The 10,339-nt window shown below is 36.8% G+C and overlaps 1 protein-coding gene across 1 annotated transcript; it reads left to right on the top strand.

Moving 5' to 3' along the window:
* The first annotated feature begins 8,988 nt into the window (after nucleotides 1–8,988).
* Nucleotides 8,989–9,759, top strand: KRCC1 (lysine rich coiled-coil 1). The gene has a single exon (XM_007954096.1). The coding sequence runs from the start codon at nucleotides 8,989–8,991 to the stop codon at nucleotides 9,757–9,759; it is 771 nt and encodes a 256-aa protein (XP_007952287.1).
* The last annotated feature ends 580 nt before the right edge of the window (nucleotides 9,760–10,339 follow it).

The raw sequence follows: 10,339 nt of genomic DNA, 5'->3' as shown, positions 1-10,339 counted from the left end.
CTAAGTCACTTGACTGCTAACCAGAAGGCTGGGGGTTCAAACCCACCAGCCACTCCTTGGAAGGAAGGTTGGGCAATCTACTTCCGTAGTGACACTGCCTCAGAAACCCAAGAAGGGGTCGCTATGAGTCGGGTCCGACTCGACGGCATGTAACAACAGCAACAAATATATACACACACGTATATATTTTGGATATTGGATTATTTGTATTAAAATTGGATTTATGACCGATAGATCAGTAGATAGATACAGTTCTGCATCTTCTTCCCCCACCCCTTAATATAGTATAGATTTTTCTTCATTATAGTACATGTGTTTCCAACTTACTCATTTAAATGGCTACATTGAAAATAAAATTTTGATGTCATGTGGTTGGCATTCTGTCTATAAACTGTTAAACTTTTATAAAATAATTTTTAGTGATTAGGAACTTTAGATAGACGTGTAGACCTCAAATGTAGATGTAATTTTGTCATAGATTATTGTGGTGAGGAACACTTTTTAACAAAAGTTTTGGTAGTTGATACTTGAATATGACTATACCTTTGAGGGGCTTGTTTAAGTCTTGTGTAGTGGAATGGGTGTGGTCGTGTTTGTACAAACTGCGGAGGCCAGTTGCCTATCATGAGTAAAGAAAGTTTTGTGATTCTTCCATGTGATTCTCAGATAGCATTGGTGGTATAGCTATAATCAGGTGACTATCTTAAAATAGACTACATTTCTTGAGGTTGTCTGCTATAAAACACAAAATGCCAAGGCTAGATTTTTAGCCCAGCCATTATTTTAATATGAGTATACTAGATCATTTCCAGATCAGTCTTCTAGGTAAAGTTCATAAATGCATCTCATTTAATCTTTATAAAAACCCTATGAAGGGCATGGTATTATTTTTTGGTATTGTCTTTTCAATGGATGAAGAGAAGGCTAACTCAGAGAAGGGAAATAACTTGCTGACTTACATTAGGATTTAAGCTCAGGTCTTTCTAACATTAAAGCTCATTTTCTTTTCTTCACACCATTCTGTCTTCCACTATATCCAGAAAGCCAAAACATCTTTGGTTCATGTAGTAAGTATAAGGGAGACATTATGAAGCTTAAGCAGGAATTATTTATGGTAGCCAAGGGATATTGTAGCTCTTAGTCTTCCTTTACAGTAGTTGAAGGTTATTAACACAATATGCAGCACCCTGACACTTGGCAACTATTTTCTTAGACATAGAGCCACAGAATGCTAAAACTAGACAAGGTGCCCTGGCAGCACAGGGATTAAAGCACTCAGCTACTAACTGAAAGGTGAATGGTTTAAACCCTCTAGCCACTCCACAAGAGAAAGATGTGGTAGTCTGCTTCTGTAAAGATTTACAGCCTTGGAAACCCTCTCAGTCCTTAGGGCTGCCATGACTTGGGATGGACTTGGCAGCAACAAATTTGTTTTTTTGTTTGTTTTCATTTACAGCTAGAGGGAAAATATCTAATGGTCTTATTTCCTTAGTTTATAGATGAAGCAACTGAGATCCAGAGGAGCAATAGTTTTCCCTGGCTAGTCATGTTGTTGTTGTTGTGTGCCATCATGGTCATGACTAACTCTAACAGTGAGATCTGAGTTTCTCTCCATTGTTCTTTCCCTGTATGGTGATGTTTCTCATTTCTGTATCATTGCTGTATAGAAAGAACAATAGTCTTCTGTATCATTGCCCTAAAGAAAGACCAGTAGTCTTTCCTCACTCAATTCTTTTCATAATCTGAAACCTGTATGGGTTATTAGATCTCTTTCATCTCTGATAGCTGGGATACCAAAAGTACTAGATGTTATTGTTGTTGTTAGGTGCTATCAAGTCGGCTCTGACGCATAACGACCCCATGTACAATAGAACAAAACACTGCCCTGTCCTGTGCCAGCCTTACAATCCTTGCTATACCTGAGCCCATTGTTGCAGCCACTGTGTCAATCCATCTTGTTGAGGGCCTTCCCCTTTTTTCGTTGACCCTCCACTTTACCAAGCATCATATCCTTCTCCAGAGAATGGTCCCTCTTGACAACGTGACCAAAGTAGGTGAGACGAAGTCTGGCCATTCTCACTTCCAAGGAGCATTCTGGCTGCGTTTCTTCCAGGACAGATTTGTTAGTTCTTTTGGCAGGCCATGGTACTTTCAGTATTCTTCGCCAACACTACAGCTCAAAAGCATCATTTCTTCAGTCTTCCTTGTTCATTGTCCAGCTCTCACATGCATATGAGGTGATTGAAAATACCATGGCTTGGGTTAGGTAGGTGCACCTTAGTCTTCAAGGAGACATCTTTGCTCTTCAGCACATTAAAAAGGTCTTTTGCGGCACATTTGCCCAGTGCAGTACATTGTCTGATGTCTTGACTGCTGCTTCCATTGGTATTGATTGTGGAACCAAGTAATATGAAATCTTTAACATCTTCAGTCTTTTCTCCATTTCTTGTGATGTTGCTTATTGGTCCAGTTGTGAGGATTTTTGTTTTCTTTCTGTTGAGATGTATTCCATCTGCAGACTGTAGTCTTTAATCTTCATCAGTAAGTGCTTCAAGTCCTCACTTTCAGCAAGCAAGGTTGTGTTGTTTGCATATCACAGGTTGTTAATGACTTCCTCCAATCCTGATGTAGTGCTCTTCTTCATATAGTCTAGCTTCCAGATTATTTGCTCAGCACACAGATTGAATAAGTATAATGAAAGGACACAACCCTGATACACACCCTTCCTGATTTTAAACTATGCAGTATCCCCTTGTTCTGTTTGAATGACAGCCTCCTGTCTGTGTACAGGTGCCTCATGAGCATAATTAAGTGTTCTGGAATTCCTATTCCACTCATTGTTATCCATAATTTGTTATGATCATCACCATCAAATGTTTTTGCCTAGTCAGTAAAACACAAGTAAACATCTTTCTGGTATTCTTTGCTTTTAGCCAAGATCTCTCTGGCATCAGCAATGATATCCCTAGTTCCACATCCTCTTCTGAATCCAGTTTGCATTTCTGGAAGTTCTCTGTCAATATACTGCTGCAACTGTTTTTGAATTATCTTCAGCAAGATTTTATTTGTGTGTGATATTAATGATAGTTCAATAATTTCCACATTCTGTGGGATCACCTTTCTTTGGAATGGGTACAAATATGGATCTCTTCAAGTCAGTTGGCCAGGTAGCTGTCTTCCAGATACCTTGGCATAGACCAAGTGAGTGCCTCCAGTGTGGCATCCATGTGTTAAGACATCTCAGTGGGTATTCCACCAATTCTTGGAGGCTTGTTCTTTGCCAATTCCTTCAGTGCAGCTTCGTCTTCTTCCTTCAGTACCATTAGTTCTTGAGCATACACTTCCTCCTGAATTGGATGAACATCGACCAATTCTTTTTGGTACAGTGACTCTGTGTATTCCTTTCATCATCTTTTGATGTTTCCTGCATCATTCAGTATCTTGCCCATAGAATCTTCAGTAGTGCAACGCGAGGATTGAATTTTTTCTTCAGTACTTTCAGCTTGAGAAATGCCAAGCGTGTTCTTTCCTTTTGGTTTTCTAACTCCAAGTCTTTGTACATTTCTTTATAATAATTGACTTTGTCTTCTCAAGCTACTCTTTGAAATCTTCTGTTCAGCTCTTTTATCTTGTCATTTCTTCCATTTGCTTTAGCTACTCTCTGCTCAAGGGCAAGTTGCAGAGTCCCTTCTGATATCCATTTTGGTTTTTTCTTCCTTTCCTGTCTTTTTAATGACATTTTGCTTTCTTCATGGATGATGTTCTTGATGTCATCCCATAATTCCTCTGGTTTTCGATCATTGGTATTCAATGCATCAAGTCTGTTCTTTAGACGATCTCTAAATTCAGAAGGAATATAATCAAGGTCGTATTTTGGCTTCCATGGACTTGTTCTAATTGTCTTAAAATACTAGATACATTTACTTAAATGAAACATTATGCTAGCTGTGCTGTTTTAGACAACTCACCTAGTTTTTCTCATAGCTAGTCTTATTGGCAACAACATTTGTGTTCTTATGTGCTTGAGATTGAAGTACTGTAATTATAGTAATGTATTGACCTTGGATTGAGAGATCTTGGATTCAAGTCTCAGCTTTACCATTAACACTGAAAAATCACTTTTACCTCTCTGAGTATGATTCTTTAACTTGCAGGATGGGTATATTTTCTTAAAATAGTTGTGATAATTAAGTGAAATCAAATATATGAATGTGCCTAGTACATTCTCCCCAGAGCCCAAAGATCTAGGGTTAGTCAAAGACAAGCAAGAGGTTCTGTGATAACTCAAGATGTATTTAAGTTTTTAAGACAACTCTAATGGGATTATAAAGTAGTATTCAATGTAGAAAACAGAAATCTCTAATAATTATGCTCAGATAATGTTAGTTTCCCTTTTCCCTACCCCAACATTTTGATTATTATTAATGTTGGTTATAAATTTATTCAAACATTATTAGCTTTAACCCATAAGAGTTTATTTATTCCTTCACTTAAAAAAAGTTTGGAGATATGCAGTGCAAGGCGTATTTGTCATGTGACAAATCCATGACATTATCACCCAGACATTTTCCTTCCTCAATGTCTACTCATGTTCCATGATGACTATTTGAAATCCAGCCATGGCATCTTTATCCCAGTAGCTAGAGGAGGAGGAACCCCTCTCGAAGTCTGACACAGTACTTCAGCTTTCTAATTATTGGCCAGGATTTATTCACAGGGTCACATCTTGCTTTAAGAATGGCATGTTCCCAAGGTTTGTTAATAAGGAAAAAGAAAAACATCTTGGGAAGTAGATGTTTGTTTCTGTCAGACAGGAACTTAAAAATTACTAGCTTCTAAATTGTAGCAAAGGGAGCTCTGGTAGCATACTGCATAAGGCATTTGACTGCTGACCCAGAAGGCTGGCAGTTCAAACCCACCAGCAACTCCTCTGAAGGAAGATGGGGCAATCTACTTCTGTAGTGATAACTGCCTCAGAAACCCAAGGAGGGGTCGGTATGAGTGAGTCCGACTTGACGGTGCATAACAACACAACAACAAATTGTAGCATTATTCTGCTGAAGCTGATACTTAATTTGAAAGCAAGCAAAACTCTGTTCTTAAACTCTTAGTTCAGACCAAATATGTTAAAACTCCAGTGCTGTCTTCAAATGCAGAGGTATAAATTTGAGGTCACTTTTGTTCTTGAATAAATAAAACATTATTATATGTTTTTCCAATGTAAAAACGTGCTGAAAAAGGCTTTATTTTCAAATTCATGGAAAACGGTAAGAAAATAAAAATGGATTTTTGTGAATTTTCAGATGATTGCTCTATATTTATCTTGTAATTCTACAATTTGAGTTATTTATTCTCTAACAAAATTGTGCTTGATTCCAGGAGAATGGGAGTGGAATATTGGACAAAATAAATTTTATAATCTCTGCATCATGACTTTTAGTTCCCTGGTTATTGCAGTCTCACTGTGGGAAATTCATGTTGAAAGACTGAAACAGTTAATGAGCAAATATGATCACATTTCTCCACCAAGTTCTCAGCCTAATACAGGTAAGGCTTCACTCACCTCCTTACTAAACTCTGCCATCCATTGCATATTAGGGAGACTTTCACTTTGAGACAATAACTTGATTATTGTTCTTAAGTTTATTAAATTCAACTTAAAGCAAGTGATTTACTATACTGCTATTAAGTAACAACAGCAGTCAACTTTAGCTGTGCTTGTTACTAATCAGATCATAAAATCCAGCCATGGATTTGCCACTGCCTCCCTCTTGGCAACTGTCCCAGGTCTTTTACTATTCAATATTTTACATCACATTTTCTCACATATTTCTGGATCAGTGTCTTCATCATCATATTGTCATGGATGTAGCATTTTCTGACTACAGCTATAGATTTTTTTAAAAGACTGTATCTCTTTTGGCATTCTGTGAATATCCATCATCATCAGTGAGTAGTTACTGACAACTTACTTGATGCCAGATCCCAAGGACACAATGAAGTAAAAGCTGCCCCTCCCTCCTCCAGTACAGTTTGATTACCAGAATGCATGAGTGACTTGACCAAATGTAACCTGAGATGTCAGTATAAACCCTGGAAAACCCAACTCATTGATTCCATTTACATAAAACTCTGAATAATCCAAACTAATTTACAGTGACAGGAGTTTCTTGGGGATTTTGAAAAGGAAGAAAATCTAAAGCCTGTGTGGTACTAGAACAAATACTGATTCTGGCTTTGAATCAGTAACTTAACACAATGCTGTAAACTTTGGCCATTAAGTCTGGCATGGAATGCACCAACATGGTATGGTACCTTTTTCCCATTCCATATCACAGTGGCAGCATCACCCAGTAAAGTCATGTCATGATAACCATCATTAAATCTTGTTTTCTTAATGAGGCAAGAATGACTTTTGAAAATATGGTTAACATCTTCGCTGAGATGTAACTGACATGGAAAGTTTGCCCATTTAGTATATAATCCATTGGTTTTTAGTATAGTCACAGAGCTATGCAACCATTAGCACAATCTTACTTTATTACCCCTGAAAGAAACTCCATACCCATAAGCAGTTACTCTCCATTTCCTGTCTACCCTTATCCCCAGCCCTGGGTAATGAGGCTACTTTGTGTCTATCTGGGTTTCCCTATTCTGGGCATTTCATCTAAGTGGAATCATAGAATCATAAGATGTGTGATCTTTTGTGACTAACTCCTTAAACTTGGCATAATGTTTTCAAGGTTCGTCCATATGGTAGCATGTATCGGTACTTAATTGCTTTTTGTTGCTCAGTAATATATGAATTTATGACTAACATTTTCGTTATTCATCAGTTTGGTAGACAATTGAGTTGTTAAATTTTGTCTGATATGGCTAATGCTCCTGTGAACGTTCACGTGCAAGTTTTTGTATGGACAAATGGTTTCACTTCTTAATGTATATACACCCATGAAATCATCACTACAATCAAGTTAGGACACATATCCATCACCCCACAACATTTCTTTGTAACCTTAATTCCTCCCTCCCACATTCTTCCTGCCCCTATCCCCAAGAAACCCCTGTCACTATAAATCAGTTTGCATTTTCTAGAGTTTTATGTAAATAGAATCATTGAGTATGCACTCTCTTGTCGGACTTCTTTACTCAGGATACTTATTTTCAGATTCATCCATGTTGTATGTATCAATAGTTCATTCCTTTTTATTGCCAGTAGTATTCTATTGTGTAACTATACCATAATTTGGTTTATCCATTCACCTATCGATTGACAGTCTGAGCTGTTAGATAAAACTGCTATGAACATTCATGTACAAATCTTTGTATGAGGAAATATTTCTTTTTATCTTTGGGTAAATATCTAGGAGTAAATAACTAGATCACATGGTAGGTATATGTATAACAATTTAAGAAACTGCCAAGTGCTTATACCATTTTTATATTCCCACCTTTAGTGTATGATTGCTCCATATCTTTACCATCACTTGGTATGGTCTTTAATTTAAAATATCAGTCTTTAATTTCAATCATTTTGCTGAGTTCATGGTGGTGTCTCATTGTGGATTTAATTCACATTTACTTGATGACTAATGATACTGACCATTTTTTTCATGTATTTTTTGACCATTTGTATATAGTCTTTTCTGAACTGTCCAAAGCTTTTGCCTATATTTAATCAAAGCATAATATTTTTGTTACATTGTTTTGTTCTAGTCAGAATTGTAGATACTATTTAGTTAAGGAACTAAATTTTCCAATTCACCAAATTAGGCTCATTTAGAATTTCTTTTTGATCTCAGCTTTCCAGAAAAGGTAACTGATCATTAGTTACTCTAGAATGTTCTGTCAGGCTTAATTTATTTCTGTTAAAGAGGAGAAATGCCCCAATTTACATAGATTATGCTGCCTCCTTAATTTGGGGTTATAGTGTAGATCACCAAAAATATCTAGGTTATTACCATCTCATGGCAGATACATTTTCTGCTGTGTTTTTACTTAGGCAAGATTTGAGGTAGGGGAAAGAAAATCAGAAATAGTCCTCCCTCTCTCAAAAACGACAAAAAAAAAAAAAAGCAAGTAACCAAAATTCCAGTGTATCTGCTCTAAATTTCTTCTGAAACCTTCCCCTGCATCAGTTCTACCCTCTCTCAGCTTTCCTCTCCTTTCCCTCCCTTAGCCCTATCACTGTTACTTCAATAGTAGAGAGAGAACAAACCAGAGGGCATTCTAGAATGTTTTTTCACGAATCAGAAGTGGGAAAATGAAATCCAAGCCCTATTCAGAAGATCTAGAACTCTTTTCCCTCATCTTTCGTCATGCCCTATACCTAAGAGGAGTTTTCATCTCATAGCTGAATCTCTAATTCTGTCCAGCATTTCATATCATTTTACAAACATCCTTTTTCATTATTAACCTTACAGTACTCTAGTCAGGTGAGTGTGTGTGTTAATTTTATTTCACTTGAGAGAACTAAAGATTTCAAAGATCAAATTACTTCTCTACAATTCTTTTCTTTCCGTTACAAAACAAAATACAAGGGGAACTGATTAATCATAACTTTAGAAATTATGTGAACATTGAGATGAGGTCACACCCCATGGCTGAGAAGTGGCGTCCACACATCTCTACATGCCTTATATTTTTAGCCCTACAGCAGCATCCAGTATGTCACTTCTTTTCTGTTTCTGCCCATCTCCCTCTTTTCATCCCACTTGTGAAAAGGGGTTTCTTTTGTTGTTGTTTTTGTTTTAAATAAAGTTACTTGGGAAATATTTGGGTATCCCTAATGCTCCTTTTTGGCATATAATGTCATGATATTTAACTTTTATGCTGAAGTTGATTTTTTAACTTGTTTGAGCTTCTTTGTGGTTTATTTTATTTATTTTTAAATCTTTTAATATGAAAAAGAAATATTCCAACTAAAATAATCTCTTAAGAGGAAATTTCCCCCATCTTCTCCACAGAGAATCCCTTGCTGTCAACCTAATGAAGCATTCAAAGAAAACATATGACTCTTTCCAAGACGAACTTGAAGATTATATAAAAGTGCAGAAAGCCAGAGGCTTAGAGCCAAAGACTTGTTTCAGAAAAATGAGAGAGAACTATTTGGAAACCTTTGGGTACAAAGAAGAGGGTGATTCCAGACCCACATACAGAATGTCTAATCAAACACTCCCATCTGAAACCATTCAGACTTACCCAAGGTCATACAATGTTCCACAAACATTGGAAAACCGCTTACCTCAGCGGCTACCAGTTCATGACAGCAGACTGAGATTAGATTCTCCAGGCTACTGTCAACTCATGAGGGACTATACCTCAGAAAAACCAGTACCCCTGCACCATAGTCAGCAAGAATATAATTGTGGCTCATACAGTGGAGAATCTGGAATTTACGAGCACTTCTCCTCAGAAAACAGTACCAGTGCCTATCAAGCCAGTCATAAACAGATACACCAGAGGAGAAAAAGACACCCTGAGGAAGGCAGAGAAAAACCAGAGGAGGAGAGGCCCAAGCATAAGAAGAAGAAAAGTGAGGAAATGGATTTAGACAAACACCAGAGCATCCGAAGAAAGAAAACAGAGGTGGAAACAGTCAGTGACAGTACCGAAAAGCTTAAGAATCGAAAGGAGAAGAAAAGTCGAGATATATCCTCTAAGAAAGAGGAACGTAAGCGTAGAAAAGAAAAAAAGGATCAAGGCCAAGAAAGGACAGAGGAGGAAATGCTGTGGGACCAGTCTATCCTTGGGTTTTGAAGCTATTTAGTTGGTTCTCCTGAGATTGAATTGAACACAATAGTTGAAGTTCATGTTCTTATCACTTCTCATATATGAACAGGTACTTTAATTTCTAACAAAGACCAGCTGAATGGAAGGTATTTAGTGTGCTTATTCTCCAACACAAAATTACTTTGCCTTACTTTCTAAAAGCATCATTACATTTTTCTTACATATAATGTAATTTTCCTTAAATGATAATGCCTCTGCTTTTCATTCATCAAATTGCTGTGATAGTGAAGTTATAACTCCCTTGGGAGATCATTTGTTTTAAACTGGAGGCTTTGCAGAACCATTTTCTTGGTTGGGTTTGCTTTGTTTTTAGTGAGATAGTTTTATGTTTGTTGGTTTTCTCTATAAAGCAATTTAGATTAATTATTTTCTTTGTTTTAATTTGCAGTGTGTTTTCTAGGTTGGAAATTGAAAAACAAAATACATTATAATAAGCTTAGATTAAATATGGTTCTAAAAGTTTTCAAAGAGTCCTGATGCACAATCAGCTTATATTCTGGTAATGTTTATAATAAAATGTTCTAATTTCCACATATTATTCTGTGTC

This window comes from Orycteropus afer, unplaced genomic scaffold (assembly GCF_000298275.1).
Source record: "Orycteropus afer afer isolate SDZICR_OR568_19922 unplaced genomic scaffold, OryAfe1.0 scaffold00431, whole genome shotgun sequence".
Taxonomy (NCBI): Eukaryota; Metazoa; Chordata; class Mammalia; order Tubulidentata; family Orycteropodidae; genus Orycteropus; species Orycteropus afer.
The sequence above is the reverse complement of the archived record's forward strand: the minus strand, read 5'-3'. Positions and strand labels throughout refer to the sequence as shown.

Excerpts from the sequence above, each read along its gene's own strand:
- KRCC1 (XM_007954096.1), top strand. The coding sequence starts at position 8,989 with ATGAAGCATTCAAAGAAAACATATGACTCTTTCCAAGACGAACTTGAA.